At 43.6% G+C, this 16,280-nt stretch overlaps 2 protein-coding genes across 3 annotated transcripts in view; both read left to right on the top strand.

The window, feature by feature from the left end:
* The first annotated feature begins 1,067 nt into the window (after positions 1-1,067).
* Positions 1,068-4,504, top strand: sdr42e1 (short chain dehydrogenase/reductase family 42E, member 1). 2 transcript variants are annotated; one of them, XM_020473519.2, is made up of 3 exons: positions 1,068-1,187; positions 1,579-1,644; positions 2,082-4,504. In XM_020473519.2, exons 2-3 carry the CDS (start codon positions 1,583-1,585, stop codon positions 3,178-3,180), a joined length of 1,161 nt encoding a protein of 386 aa, XP_020329108.2. In that variant the 5' UTR covers positions 1,068-1,187; positions 1,579-1,582; the 3' UTR covers positions 3,181-4,504. The 2 variants fall into 2 exon arrangements, with proteins under 2 accessions (XP_020329108.2, XP_020329107.2); XM_020473518.2 differs by having other exon boundaries at positions 1,070-1,187; positions 1,550-1,644; positions 2,082-3,878.
* A 231-nt stretch (positions 4,505-4,735) lies between these two features.
* LOC109884760 (Wilms tumor protein 1-interacting protein homolog) overlaps positions 4,736-16,280 on the top strand; it is a 38,768-nt gene continuing 27,223 nt past the window's right edge. Inside the window, exon 1 of the mRNA XM_031831208.1 lies at positions 4,736-7,076. Within this exon, the coding sequence (XP_031687068.1) occupies positions 5,561-7,076 (1,516 nt within the window). The 5' untranslated portion in view covers positions 4,736-5,560. The remainder of the gene's footprint in view (positions 7,077-16,280) is intronic.

Raw genomic sequence — 16,280 nt, 5'->3', positions numbered from 1 at the left:
GAAGCAAATGTAACCACAGGACGTGACAGAGTTGATGGACACCCTATGTTCATCAATGGACAGAAAGTTCCACGGAATGGAATATAATCACGTGCTATCAGAAACCTCTGCACTTGACCCCAGGTTTAAGAAGTTAGCCTTCAGTAACGCCAGAGCGGTTGATGAGGCTCTTCAAAGAATAACCTCAGCAGCAGGGAGGGACAGCCCCAGCAGTCAGCTTTCTCAGGCACCAGGGCAACAGGAAGAAGAGGGATCAGATGGAGCAGATGCACCAGCTGTAGTGCCACAAACATCTGCTGTTTGGATGCTGTTTGACGAGAGAGCAACTGGGTATGCAGCATGAAGGAATCCCTCAGCAGATGCCATAATGGAGGTCCGATCCTATTTGGAGGAGCCCCTCCAGAGATCTGCAGATCCTCTGAGCTGGTGGAAGAACAAGGCTTCTGTCATCCCACGGCTTACGAAAGTCATGACAGGGAGACTGAGGGAAGAAACCGCATCAGCCCCTCGAAAGTGAGGCAGCTTGGATTTCTGAATGCAAATCTTTCATAAAAGCAAAATATAGTCAGCATTGCTGTGTGCTGCTGGTTATAACATGGCAATAAAGAAGAGAGAGAAAAGAGGGACCAGTTTAATGTTTTAAGTGGGATGCTGCAGTTTTGCACATTGTTATGTATTTTTCTTTGAAATGGTGCAATATTCTATTATTATGCTGTTCAGATTGTATTTGTTTTGAATGGTTAGATGTATATGCACTATGTTTTTATACATTAAGTTATACTTGAAATGTAAATGTTTAATCGCATTATTTTTCATAACAAACCAATGCATTTCCAGGCTGTATCACAACTGGCCATGATTGCCACAAGGCGGTGCACAATTGACCCAGAGTCGCAGGGTTAGGGTTTGACCGACAAGGACGTCATTGTAATTTAGAATGTTCTTAACTGACTTGTTAAATAAAGGTCAAATACATGTTTGTTTTTTTAAAGCTTTAATTCTCTGTCAATAAATAGGAGTTACCTACCACGACAAAAGTGTAAAGTAGGAAGTTTGCGTAGCGCATGCACTGACAAGTCATGAAACCGCTCGCAATTCCTTCCAAGAATTCCACTAGCTCCGCCCAAGGAAGTTGTTTGTAAGCCTGTCACACCGCGACGATAAGGTTGCTACGTTATAACGCCAAGGTAAAAGCCTGTTTTTCAATTGATATTAAAGTGTTTGATGTTCAATAGCCTCGATCACAGCCTGTAGACCAGTAAAATAGGTCAGCGATCTGATTGATACGGTACAGGTTTACACAACTGTCATTGTCGTACTCTTATGTAGCTAAACTAGTTTGCATCAAATGTTGCATAATGAAGCTAATGTAGCCAAACGTCAAGGTAGCACTATCAAGTAATAGGTCACAATCTTACAAGTATGGCTACGTGATGAGGTTGCAAGTTGTGATACTGCTGGTTGTTATACATTTCGGCACGTGTCACTTTTACAAATTCAATGTGTTAATTCATGCTCTCTCTGAAGGTACTGTGTGGTGTTATTTCAGGCACAATGACCTTCAAGTTTTCTTTTCAGTGAAATGGAAAAGGCGCGAATATGCACGTTTTTGATTACCGGTGGCAGTGGATACTTTGGTTTCCGGTAAGCCCATCAAAATATACATATTTTACATTGTTGCCTGTACATAGTCTTCATCTCTTCAATACTGAAGAGAACTTCTACATTACCAAGTGAATGTGCAAAATGATAAGGTAACAGTAGTTCTAAACCCCACTAGGGGGAGTTATCATACCAGTTATTCGAATGATGTTATTCACTATTGTCTATTTATTAGAATATGAGCTCAAAGTATTGTGGAGCTCCTGCACCTAAATATAAACAGTACTGCCACCCAAAATAACTATCTGCACCTATTTCAGTCCAAGTCAAGCACTGTTCATAAGTAGGCTAATGACTTTCCTATTTCGTTTTTAATGTTGAACTGAACATTCCTTGAATATCCCTCACTACATGTGAATGGTTTCCCTATACCCAATGTTCCAGATTAACAGGATCACTCTATTCTTCATTTCTTACAGCCTTGCCTGCTCACTACATAAAAAGGGAGCTAAAGTCATTCTGTTTGATATGAGCCCACCCAGCCTAGAGGTTCCAGAGGGCATTGTGTTCCTAAAGGGAGATATTCGTGAGTATGCTCAGGTGGAGAAGGCGGTCACTGGCATGGACTGTGTTTTCCACATCGCCTCCTATGGCATGTCTGGCAGGGAGCAGCTGAACAGGAAGCTGATTGAAGAGGTGAATGTCCAGGGCACAGAGCATGTCCTCAGGGCCTGTGTAGAGGCTGGAGTCTCCAGGCTCATCTACACTAGCACCTTCAACGTAGTGTTCGGAGGCCAAGTCATTGAGGGTGGTGACGAAAGCCTCCCCTACCTTCCTCTCCATCTCCACCCTGACCACTACTCCAGAACCAAGTCGGTAGCTGAGATGGCCGTGATGAAAGCCAGTGGTACAGAGCTGAAAGATGGGACAGGTGTGTTGAGGGCCTGTGCTCTGCGTCCAGCCGGTATATACGGGCCTGGCGAGCAGAGGCACCTGCCCAGGATCGTTGGGTACATAGAGAAGGGGATATTCAGGTTTGTGTATGGAGATCCAAGAAGTTTAGTGGAGTTTGTCCATGTAGACAACCTGGTATCTGCACACGAACTGGCTGCAGAGGCTCTGATGTCAGAGCACCAGCACCGCTCTGCTGGACAGGCATACTTCATCTCAGACGGAAGACCTGTCAACAACTTTGAGTTCTTCAGACCTCTGGTGGAGGGTTTGGGTTACTCTTTCCCCAAACTACGTCTACCCCTCTCTCTCATTTACTTTGTTGCATTCCTCACTGAGATGATTCACCATCTCATCGGCCCAATCTATAACTTCCAGCCTCTGCTCACACGCACAGAGGTGTATAAGACCGGCGTGACTCATTACTTCAGCATGGCGAAGGCCAAGGCCGAGCTGGGTTATGAGCCCCAGGAGTATAACCTGGAGGAGGTTGTGCAGTGGTTCAAGAGTAGAGGTCACGGAAGAAAACCTAGGGGTTCACGTCTCCAGCGACTGATACTAGATGGTCTTCTATTAGCAGCTCTAGTAGCTCTTGCCCTCTCATACCTCCCAGTGGTTGGCAGTTAATCAGCAGGCAGTAATAAAGTGATACATCTCAATGGCACATTTAAATGTTGAAACTTGTGCTATACTAGTGGTGATGGATTGTTTAGTTTTCCTTTTATTAATTCAAATGTTGACAATTTGTAAAAATAATATTAATAACCTGGAGTAGAGCTGTTCAAATTAAAGACCACATACCCTTGTCTTAATAAATTACCATGATTGTGTTTTGTGTAAATTCCAACAATGGGGGTGACCGGTATCCTAGTGGTTAGAGCGTTGGGCCAGTAACCGAAAGGTTGCTAGATCGAATCCTGACCTGAATCCCGAATCTCAAATCTGTCGTTCTGCCCCTGAACAAGGCAGTTAACCCACTGTTCCCCGGTAGGCCGTCATTGTAAATAAGAATTTGTTCTTTACTGACTTGCCTAGTTAAATAAAATAAAAAATATATATACCTAGTTAGATATACTAACTTTCTCTAAACTTGATTATGCATAAGAGACATCTCTTGGTGCAGATGTCTATTGGTACAAACAAAATTTGGTCCCACTTTAAATTAAGTACAACTTATAAAGCATACATAAAGACTTCATAAGCGCTACATAAATGCTTAAATAATCATCTATAACCATATGTCATAAAGAGTGACAACCATTCACACTGTAGGGTGAATTGCCAAATGTAACAACACACCATTTAATCTGTTTTTAAATTTATTTTAAAATGTAAACCTTATTTAACTACGCAAGTCAGTTAGGAACTAATTATCTTATTTACAATGATGGCCTATTTACAATGACATCACAATGACATTTCCTATAAGGGAAAGAACAACAGATTTTTACCTTGTCAGCTTACTGGCCCAATGCTTTAACCACTAGGCTACCTGCCGCCCTGATGACATACGCTTAAAGATGATTTGTGACGCATTTATGTAGGGCTTATGAAGCCTTTATGTATGCTATACGAAACCCTTTATAAGTTGTTCTTCATTTAAAGTGGGACCTAACATTTACATTGGTTGTGTTTTTACATCTCAATTGAAGATGGTACTAAGAAATATGACGGACAATGTATTGATGTTTAACACAAGACTTTATGCTTTTTTTTATACTGTACAACTTTGAAATGTTTCATGATGACCAACAGATTTTTTGTTAGTGTGTGATATCTTTTATCAGACGTGCTGCTGAATTCCTAACCTTTCTTGTTGTTTTGTGACCAAATCCTAATTGGGATCAATAATTTGTTGGTATCTGTAATAACATTTCCTATAGGGGATATTTTTCTTTATTTTAGTTGGATAATGGTCTTATAATATTATTGACTAAAATTACACGACTGACTTGATTTGTGATTTGTGTTTGTAATAAGTTGCACAAAGTAATAGGCTAACTTCATAAAAAATTGGGGACAAGTCTCAGCTTAATCATCACACATTATATACACTTTTTTGTAACTTATAAAACATCAATGTTTTTGAGAGAATGCAATATTTTGCTGTCAAGAACAAAATCATAAGTGCGAGTCATGCGACAAATAAGAGATGCATAATCTTGGTGGCAAAAGCCCTTTGTTGATAGACAGAAGAGAAGCCTTCCCTGCAATCGGCATATAAACTGTGATACATTGTGTCCAGCACTTAAACTTTGATACGTGTCCAGCATGCTCTAGAAACCATCCATTCTAAAAACAGTGAAGCTGTTTCTGTCCCGAAACCGAAAAGGGCAAAGGAAGTTGGGCCAGGTGAGACTGGTCCTTTGTGCAGTTTTTTTAAGGCTGAGATGAATAAAGCCGTACTCTCTAGGGAGTATTCTTTTTTCAAACTCAGGCACCCCCTTGCTGAGTTGGTCGCAATCATTGTTTCGCTCCAGCATTAACCACATTCCAGAGAGGCGGAGTGCACCCCGTCCACTTCCTCGCATTCCTTCTCCACAAACGAGTCCCTTGCGCTAAATTGTGTTTAAAATGGGTTTTGGCGCACTCTGTCTCTTTTAATATGTAAGATGTGGCTGTTAGTGGTGCATTGCAATATTTTCTCGACCTCAAATTTAAATGTGAGGCTCTTTTGGAAAACTGGAGAAAAACTTGACAAGGGAAAATTCCTCCGCGCAGCGCGCCATTGACTGTAAAGACCTTTCAATTTAACAAAAACTGAAGTTGACAAATGTATGTTGAAACTTTGTGATAAGGGTTTATGTTTTCGAAGAAAAAGATCATGCACCGCTTCGAGATTTCCAAGCACACTGGCTGTTCAGCAAACAGGCGACGATACCTGGATTGAGCCTGCGTTTTGTTATGATTTCCAAGTGAAATGCAATTACTGCTATCTCACTCGGTAGTCGGTTTGTGGACTAGTGATCTCTTTCTCTGAACTTGTTCGTCGGCTCCGGAGCAAACCATGGATCACTACGAGGAAGATTTGGGACTCCGGGCGAGTAAATTAATGGAGGACCTTTCCTTATATGAAGCATACAAGGATGGAATGTACAGTTTAAGGAGGGACATGGTTATCAACCCCGATTTGGATTTTTCGTCTCCAACGATACCCGAGCATAAAAGTACGACAATGAATGGCAGCTCTGCGCCTCACCAACAGATACACACCGTTGAGAATTACATGTCTGGAAATAAAGTGTACACTGCGGCTCCCGTGCGCCCGGTGAATGGCAACAGAGCCGTTCCTGTGGATTATTGCACCCCTCAAAGAGACACAGTTTATCCTAATGAAGATGGCTATTGCACCAAATCCGAAATTGCTTTGCCGTGTTATAGCGGCGCGTCCGAGCGACACAGGAGGTACTCCTTGGAGGTTCTGGGGCATAGGTACAGCACTGGTAGCGCGTACGATGGAGTGGTTTTGAACAAGCCAGTACCTTCACCTGGCAACAGATGCAACAGTATATGTGTTACCACCAACCACGACGGCAGATACAATGCAACCAGCCCGCGGTCCAGTTTCGTATCCTCCCTCTCCTCCCAGGAGCAAAGCAAACATGCAAGCCCGAGGTCGAGCATCAGTAGCCCGCGCACGAGTCTGGTGGTACCCGGGCAAGACAAGTATACGAGTCCCAGGTCCAGTCTGGTACACTGTGAAGGGAGCAGTGCCCTCAGCCCCCGGTCTAGCTATGCAAGTACAGCCAGCGACACAAGTAAACATTCCAGCCCAAGGGCCAGTCTGAACAGCTATGACTGCTGCAGTAAGCCCAGCAGTAACCGCACCAGCGGCATCAGTATGGGCTACGACCAAAGGCACATCAGCCCCAGGTCCAGCACAGCGAGCCAGTATTCTTGTACCACCAGTCCACGCTCTAGCTATTCAGATTCGCGTTACATGACTGTGGAGAACCATGATCTGGAGGGTGCAGTTTTGCATGGCATGCCGGTGGCCAGTCCCCGGTCAAGCATCTGCAGCCAGGACGGGTGCGCAAGACCCGGGACAATAGCTAACTGCGTCGTTAGTCCCCGGTCCAGTATCTCCAGTCACAGTTCCAGAAGTTCCCGGAGCTCCAGGGGATCTATGAGCACCTACCCAGATCTCCAACTGCCTTCACCCAGGTCCTCAATGCTGGGGACGGGTTTGCAGGAGGACATACTAACACAAGATTGTGGCGATACCAACGGTGTTCATAGTCGTATCCATCTCCAAGCGCTCTCTGGGATGCCAGAGGCCCTGCCACAGCATGCACCACAACAGTCAACCCAGGCAGGGATGAACACAGAGGTGACCGCTGGATCACCATCATCTTCTTATGGGCTCCATATGAAAACTCCAGCCTCAGGGCAGAGGTTTAAACTACCTTACCAGGTGACCCCATGCCGGGAAAGTGGCCCAAGCCAAGCAGAAAGGAGTCTGGAAGCACTCACCTTGGAGCTGGAGAAGGAGTTAGAAATGCACATGAAAAAAGAATACTTTGGTAAGTGTAACTCCTCCTATGAACACTGTTGATTATAAGGAACAGTATGAGAGTGCAATGAAGTGAGAATAAAGCTTTAAAATAGAAAAACAAAAAATTAAATGAAACAATATTTTGATTGATCTTGGTATATCTTTTTTTTTAGACTACTTGTAAACTTATGACAGCTCCCTAAACATGTCTCAATAAGAGGTCAGAATTCGGCTATTCTTACACAAAGTCAAATGAATTAGTCAGGTAAAAATGTAAAAGGGCCAGACTAGATCCTCCACGTTCCATGTGTTTGGTGGTCTGATAATAACCCTCATGGTTATGAACTTGAACTCTGGTGCCCTGTGGTCCATACATGTGTGAAAGATAAGTCAATTGATGGGCTTCACTGGGTTACTTCATCTTCAGCTGGGTCACTAACCTCATAATAGCTGAGCACATGTTCATTGGCACAACACAGGACAGCACAACACAGGTCAGGCCATGGAGATTTGGAAACATTTTCAATTATAACACCTAATTTTATTGCTTGACACAAACATCTCATCACTGGTTCTAGTTGATTTACCGAATAAATATTTTCCCTTTGATAATGTGTTTACACTGTAGATAATTTTAGTTTATTTGAAGCATGGGCTTCAACCTCCTGCAAAAATGAAACATACATTTTTCAAGTTTAAGAATATTATCTTCACATTACATTTTGTGTTGTCATAATATTTGGTGTGTTTGGTATCGTGGGAGGCTGAGGCGGCGTTAGGCTAACTGGAGCATTAACTGAGTGATCAGGCCCATTTTATCCATGGAGACGGCTGATTGGTCAAACAGTGTTGTGGCTTGGCCACAGCAGCCCTGCCACTGATCAATCAGAACTGGCTGGTCACTGCTGAGGTAGCCCTTTGCCTCAAGTCCTTGGGTGTTTTGTGAGGTGAGGTGGGGGGTGGGGGAATTCTGTCCAGAGAGTTACTGGATATCCTTTTCATTATAAAATCACAGTCCTGATCTCCATCTTTGTAGTGCTAAGTAAATCCATTGTTTACTATTCCAGTGTAGTTGTGGAGATTGTAACGTTTGTCTGTTTAATCGTCATGCTGTAGTTAAAAGGGGCCGTTGAACATGACTTCAGCCTAGCTTCACTGAGCTTTGTTGTCATCTCATCTAGTGGCTGGTTGCAACCTTAACAACTAACATGTATTCTATAATGCCAACAACGACTCCCTCTGTGGCAGATAAGAGTGGCTTTTGCAGGGAAATACACATTTCTGTTTTGGCAGAGCTAACGTTTACACAGCGCTGAGTGGGGCTGAATGGAACCTTCTGTTCTGTCCCAGGGAGCGAGTAGATACCCTTCAGTGATTCAGTGGTCTTGCTGTTTGGTGAAAACGCCCGGCAAGTCGGACACTGCAGCGGGCATTCTCTGAAAGACTTCTCTCTTTGCCGTTTCTCTCTGTGCATTCCATAAGATAGTTTTTTTTTGTTCCTTTTTTCTCCATGAGTGCCCTGAGCTGAAACCTTTTGCAACATATTCCCTCCCCGAGACTTGAAATCATTGTTTTTGAAGGTGTAAACTCTCCCCTCCCACAGGAAAAGTAGGGAGAATCTATCCACCTTTTGAATGTGCTGATGGACAAATGGCTGCAGTCTGAGAACAGAACAGTGGTTTGATTTTGTTTTCCTCCAGTGCGCTGGCTGGCTCAGAGTGACGCTGAGACGGCTGTTCATTTGTCACAGAGGAGCAGGTGAGAGCTGTAGAATGTAGCAGACAGAAGCCCCTCACAGTACGCTGGGCCAAGCGAGAGAGAGAGAGAGAGAGAGCCAGCTCTGTTTCCATGGCGACAATGGAGAAATTGATCGCCCGGGCTTTGAGGTCTGTGCTGTCACACTGCGTTGCTCTGCTCTGTGCTCTGCCTCACTGCAGGCCCCTGTGTGGCCTCTGTTTGTTGTGGTGGCGAAGGAGCTGTGAATCAACAGCTGGCCCGGGACAAACCAGCATTGAGGCCTCCAGAGCAGAGCCGCCCCGCCCCCGGCTCGCCCCCGCCCAGACCCCCCCACGAAGCCCTTCATTAACCAGCCAGTGGGGAGTCGGGCAGCACCAGACACTTGGCACACGATCTTGGCTCGCAGGCCAGACATGGCGGTCGGGGGTCAAGTCTGATCACCTGCTCAGAATAATAATGACGGTATAGTAATGCTACATGGTTGACTCAGAAAGGGTTTGGTCAACTTTTACTGTGTTGGTGGTGGTGTCAGTCACCCCAACTCTCAACTCTCGCTGCAGCCGCTCTGGAGGGCAGTCTGAGCTACAATGTATGGCTCAGAGCTAAATGGAGCAGATACAATTGCTCTCAAATACACTTATGAATACACAAAACAAATAGGCAGCTAAATGTTTTAGGGCCATTGGTAACTCTTGTGTCAGTTGATACGTGAACATACAGTGCCTTGCGAATGTATTCGGCCCCCTTGAACTTTGCGACCTTTTGCCACATTTCAGGCTTCAAACATAAAGATATAAAACTGTATTTTTTTGTGAAAAATCAACAACAAGTGGGACACATTCATGAAGTGGAATGACATTTATTGGATATTTCAAACTTTTTTAACAAATCAAAAACTGAAAAATTGGGCGTGCAAAATTATTCAGCCCCTTTACTTTCAGTGCAGCAAACTCTCTCCAGAAGTTCAGTGAGGATCTCTGAATGATCCAATGTTGACCTAAATGACTAATGATGACAAATACAATCCACCTGTGTGTAATCAAGTCTCCGTATAAATGCACCTGCACTGTGATAGTCTCAGAGGTCCGTTACAAGCGCAGAGAGCATCATGAAGAACAAGGAACACACCAGGCAGGTCCGAGATACTGTTGTGAAGAAGTTTAAAGCTGGATTTGGATACAAAAAGATTTCCCAAGCTTTAAACATCCCAAGGAGCACTGTGCAAGCGATAATATTGAAATGGAAGGAGTATCAGACCACTGCAAATCTACCAAGACCTGGCCGTCCCTCTAAACTTTCAGCTCAAGGAGAAGACTGATCAGAGATGCAGCCAAGAGGCCCATGATCACTCTGGATGAACTGCAGAGATCTACAGCTGAGGTGGGAGACTCTGTCCATAGGACAACAATCAGTCGTATATTGCACAAATCTGGCCTTTATGGAAGAGTGGCAAGAAGAAAGCCATTTCTTAAAGATATCCATAAAAAGTGTTGTTTAAAGTTTGCCACAAGCCACCTGGGAGACACACCAAACATGTGGAAGAAGGTGCTCTGGTCAGATGAAACCAAAATTGAACTTTTTGGCAACAATGCAAAACGTTATGTTTGGCGTAAAAGCAACACAGCTCATCACCCTGAACACACCATCCCCACTGTCAAACATGGTGGTGGCAGCATCATGGTTTGGGCCTGCTTTTCTTCAGCAGGGACAGGGAAGATGGTTAAAATTGATGGGAAGATGGATGGAGCCAAATACAGGACCATTCTGGAAGAAAACCTGATGGAGTCTGCAAAAGACCTGAGACTGGGACGGAGATTTGTCTTCCAACAAGACAATGATCCAAAACATAAAGCAAAATCTACAATGGAATGGTTCAAAAATAAACATATCCAGGTGTTAGAATGGCCAAGTCAAAGTCCAGACCTGAATGCAATCGAGTCTGTGGAAAGAACTGAAAACTGCTGTTCACAAATGCTCTCCATCCAACCTCACTGAGCTCGAGCTGTTTTGCAAGGAGGAATGGGAAAAAATGTCAGTCTCTCGATGTGCAAAACTGATAGAGACATACCCCAAGCGACTTACAGCTGTAATCGCAGCAAAAGGTGGCGCTACAGAGTATTAACTTAAGGTGGCTGAATAATTTTGCGCGCCCAATTTTTCAGTTTTTGATTTGTTAAAAAAGTTTGAAATATCCAATAAATGTTGTTCCACTTCATGATTGTGTCCCACTTGTTGTTGGTTCTTCACAAAAAAAGACAGTTTTATATCTTTATGTTTGAAGCCTGAAATGTGGCAAAAGGTTGCAAAGTTCAAGGGGGCCGAATACTTTCGCAAGGCACTGTAGCTCACATTAATGATACATGTTCATGATGCATTAGCTTAATCACAAATTCACTCTCATTAGTGAAGTGTGAGTATTTTTTTAGTTCCCTATCATGAATATGGGAAGTGTTTAGAATGCTGCCATTACCCTTCCAACAATAGACCATGAGTAGAGAGAACACACTGTCCCTGGCCTGCCTGAACAACAACAGAACACAGCATAATCACTTAAATATTGTGAGAGATTTTCAGCCTGAGTTTCTGCCTCATTTCCAGTTTCATGCCATTTCTCTAACATCTAGGTTTTGGACAAACATTGCAGGTACATCAACACAATGATTTCAAGTACACAAACAAATTGAATGTTACTATTTCTTATTAGTTCCATTCTTGCTTATGTAGCCTAATAGTTTATTTCACATGTCCCCAACAGTGGTGTACTGCAATTTTTAGGTGAGGGAGCGCCACAATATAAATGTAAATTACATCATTATTTACTCAATCAAAGTTTGTACCGACAGATGTAGCCAATTGAATAGCCTATCATTATAGAATATGCATAAAATGCATTCTACAATTGCAACATCTGCCTTTGCCTAACCATATGGTCCAAAGAAAATGTTATATTTTTAATGCTCTCAACACAAAGTTAGGCATAGGCTACCTCAGTGATGATAGCCTTTCAAATAGGCTATCATCACTGTCCATCATGAATGATTATTCTTCACATTTTGCAGCTGAAACGTCCAAACTGCATCTCCATGCCAAACATTTGTTTGATCTCAATCAGTTTCATGGGAATATGGTATTAGAGCTTTTTGAATTAGCCTACTGTTTTATGAGCCAATTAGAGTAGATTGTGATAGCAAACTATTAGCCTACTGTTTTATGAGCCAATTAGAGTAGATGGTTACAACAAACTATTAGCCTACTGTTTTATGAGCCAATTAGAGTAGATTGTGATAACAAACTATTAGCCTACTGTTTTATGAGCCAATTAGAGTAGATTGTGATAACAAACAATTAGCCTACTGTTTTATGAGCCAATTAGAGTATATTGTGATAACAAACTATTAGCCTACTGTTTTATGAGCCAATTAGAGTAGATTGTGATAACAAACTATTAGCATACTGTTTTATGAGCAAATTAGAGTAGATTGTGTTAACAAACCATTAGCCTTTGTTTCAAAGGTATATCCTGCCTAGTGGCGCGCGCTGCTGAGTTGGCACATGTGGATTTCTTTTGGACTATTCAGCTTCAGCTAACCATCCTAAAATGTCATTAGAAATGAGGAGGTGTTTTTGGTGTAACAATAACATTGTAGGCTTACTATGCTATAATATTTAGTTTTGTTATGTGAAATTGCTAGACATGGATTCAGCTTTGTTCTAACTTTACTAAACGAGTATCGTTGTGTGAAGTGATAGTCTTCTATTTGTAATAATAGTAATAAGTGATGAGTATGACTATTCGGTGTTGGCAACAGATCTTGATGAGATTTAATTTTAAGCAATTTGGAGTGCTCTTCGTAGTGTTGAAAGGAAAACGCCAGGAGCGCACAATGTTCTTAAAGTAGTTAAACCAACTTGTGGTGCTGAAGGATAGCTCCTCCATTTGGCCAGTTCAGGAACAATACTACGTGGTATAGCTATTTGATTATAGCCTAATGTAAAACAAATACACTGCTCAAAAAAATAAAGGGAACACTTAAACAACACAATGTAACTCCAAGTCAATCACACTTCTGTGAAATCAAACTGTCCACTTAGGAAGCAACACTGATTGACAATACATTTCACATTCTGTTGTGCAAATGGAATAGACAACAGGTGGAAATTATAGGCAATTAGCAAGACACCTCCAATAAAGGAGTGGTTCTGCAGGTGGTGACCACAGACCACTTCTCAGTTCCTATGCTTCCTGGCTGATGTTTTGGTCACTTTTGAATGCTGGCGGTGCTTTCACTCTAGTGGTAGCATGAGACGGGGTCTATAACCCACACAAGTGGCTCAGGTAGTGCAGCTCATCCAGGAAGGCACATCAATGCGAGCTGTGGCAAGAAGGTTTGCTGTGTCTGTCAGCGTAGTGTCCAGAGCATGGAGGCACTACCAGGAGACAGGCCAGTACATCAGGAGATGTGGAGGAGGCCGTAGGAGGGCAACAACCCAGCAGCAGGACCGCTACCTCTGCCTTTGTGCAAGGAGGAGCAGGAGGAGCACTGCCAGAGCACTGCAAAATGACCTCCAGCAGGCCACAAATGTGCATGTGTCTGCTCAAACGGTCAGAAACAGACTCCATGAGGGTGGTATGAGGGCCCGACATCCACAGGTGGGGGTTGTGCTTTACAGCCCAACACCGTGCAGGACGTTTGGCATTTGCCAGAGAACACCAAGATTTGCCACTGGCGCCCTGTGCTCTTCATAAATGAAAGCAGGTTCACACTGAGCACATGTGACAGACGTGACAGAGTCTGGAGACGCCGTGGAGAACGTTCTGCTGCCTGCAACATCCTCCAGCCAGACTGGTTTGGCGGTGGGTCAGTCATGGTGTGGGGTGGCATTTCTTTGGGGGGCCGCACAGCCCTCCATGTGCTCGCCAGAGGTAGCCTGACTGCCATTAGGTACCGAGATGAGATCCTCAAACCCCTTGTGAGACCATATGCTGGTGCGGTTGGCCCTGGGTTCCTCCTAATGCAAGACAATGCTAGACCTCATGTGGCGGGAGTGTGTCAGCAGTTCCTGCAAGAGGAAGGCATTGATGCTATGGACTGGCCCGCCCGTTCCCCAGACCTGAATCCAATTGAGCACATCTGGGACATCATGTCTCGCTCCATCCACCAACGCCACGTTGCACCACAGACTGTCCAGGAGTTGGCGGATGCTTTAGTCCAGGTCTGGGAGGAGATCCCTCAGGAGACCATCCGCCACCTCATCAGGAGCTTGCCAAGGTGTTGTAGGGAGGTCATACAGGCACGTGGAGGCCACACACACTACTGAGCCTCATTTTGACTTGTTTTAAGGACATTACATCAAAGTTGGATCAGCCTGTAGTGTGGTTTTCCACTTTAATTTTGAGTGTGACTCCAAATCCAGACCTCCATGGGTTGATAAATTTGATTTCCATTGATCATTTTTGTGTGATTTTGTTGTCAGCACATTCAACTATGTAAAGAAAAAAGTATTTAATATTTCATTCATTCAGATCTTGGATGTGTTATTTTAGTGTTCCCTTTATTTTTTTGAGCAGTGTACTTAGCTTAATATCATTGCACTGCTTGCGAGGAGAGTTTTATATAGAGTAGGCATTTCATTGTATTGTGTAGCTTACATGCTGTATCATAAATAAACATTGATTGGATTTGCTTGAACACAATCAATATACCCTATTACAGAATAAAAGAAAACAGAGGTGAACTATCAATTCATAGAATGAACATAATATTATCAAATCAATTGACCAAGAAGTGAATATAAATCATTATCATGTAGAATTGCAGGATTTTTTTTTTTTAAACAACCATAAAATCATGCTGTTAGTGTGATGTATTCATGCATCACAATAAACTATAACCTAAATGCATTATTTCAAACTTTGCCCAATTCACAGTTTCAATTGCCCATCCTAACATACTAAGCTAGAACGGGCCCTGCGTCTCAACTAATAGCCAATCTACTTTCAGAGAAGGTGAAAGGCTCTCAGGCTTTGCGGTGGCCACTCTGGTTTGGCTGTCCTCGGCAGAACGATGTTGCTGTGACCAAGTGGTCACATATCGTTCTGTGTTCCACTGCGGAAGAGGGATCCATGGAGTTTTATGAACATCAAGACAGACACACAGGGAAATGTTGTTTTTCAACGTTCTCATTGGGCCAAAGTGGTCCATCCTCCGACGGGCTTCCACAGTGCACACACACAGCTTATGGTTCTTTATCATTCTCACCACCAGAGAGAAGGAAGGGAACAAACCACCATTTTCCTACCTCTAGGCTGCTATACATATTTATTTGGTTTGTCATTCTATTATTTTTCATGGAATTTTTGTGGTAATTAAATATAATTTATTTCAAATTTATCCGAATTTATCTTCCAGAAATAGTTTTACCATCTGCGTGTATTTTCAAATTGAAAAAAGTGAGGGAGCGCCACTCCTTCACACTCCGGCAGTACTACACCCCTGGTCCCCAAAGGTGTGGAACTCTCTGAGTTATGGGCAGCATCACTGAGTGTGCTACTGAAGATGAAGGGCATTGATCTTTCTTCTCCAGATGTGTCCAGTGGTGTTGTCCTGTCCTGAGCACACTGGACATGATGTACCCACGGTGGAGGCACCAGACACTTGGTGATCTGCTTTAAATTAACAACAAATTAGACTTCCTGCTCAGTCCCTCTCTCTCCCTAACCCACTCCCTAGTCCCTTCAGTCATGTAAACACTGTCCACATCCGTTTTAGAGGGCCTTTTAGGCTTAACAGCAACATTTATGGGAAATCATCTCAAGTCAACTTGGCTCAAAATGCCATGAACTTTTCCTTAGCTTGTAGGAAGTTTCCTATTCTGTTCAGTTTTTCCTGTACCTGGCGGTGTGCACATGGACATGTACCTGGAGGTCTGCACATGGACATGTACCTGGCGGTGTGCACATGAACATGTACCTGGCGGTGTGCACATGAACATGTACCTGGCGGTGTGCACATGGACATGTACCTGGCGGTGTGCACATGGACATGTACCTGGCGGTGTGCACATGGACATGTACCTGGCGGTGTGCACATGGACATGTACCTGGCGGTGTGTACATGGACATGTACCTGGCGGTGTGCACATGGACATGTACCTGGCGGTGTGCACATGGACATGTTCCTGGCGGTGTGCACATGGACATGTACCTGGAGGTGTGCACATGGACATGTACCTGGAGGTGAGCACATGGACATGTACCTGGAGGTTTGCACATGGACATGTAGCTGGAGGTTTGCAAATGGACATGTACCTGGAGGTGTGCACATGGACATGTACCTGGCGGTGTGCACATGGACATGTACCTGGCGGTGTGCACATGGACATGGTCCATTGTTTTGTTTACAATTCTGACTGAAGCTCCAGCAGGATTGTACTATAGAAGTACAGTGGAAATAAGCAAAGCCTTAAACTTCAGTGGAAATAAAGTATAGTGGAA

The sequence above is a fragment of the Oncorhynchus kisutch genome, linkage group LG8, assembly GCF_002021735.2.
Source record: "Oncorhynchus kisutch isolate 150728-3 linkage group LG8, Okis_V2, whole genome shotgun sequence".
Lineage (NCBI taxonomy): Eukaryota > Metazoa > Chordata > Actinopteri > Salmoniformes > Salmonidae > Oncorhynchus > Oncorhynchus kisutch.
This window is presented reverse-complemented; position numbering and strand designations above follow the sequence as displayed.

Bases quoted from the DNA above. Each gene is read 5' to 3' on its own strand.
- sdr42e1 (XM_020473519.2), top strand. From the start codon at position 1,583: ATGGAAAAGGCGCGAATATGCACGTTTTTGATTACCGGTGGCAGTGGA. The intron at 1,645-2,081 runs GTAAGCCCATCA...CATTTCTTACAG, and splicing joins AGTGGATACTTTGGTTTCCG to CCTTGCCTGCTCACTACATA.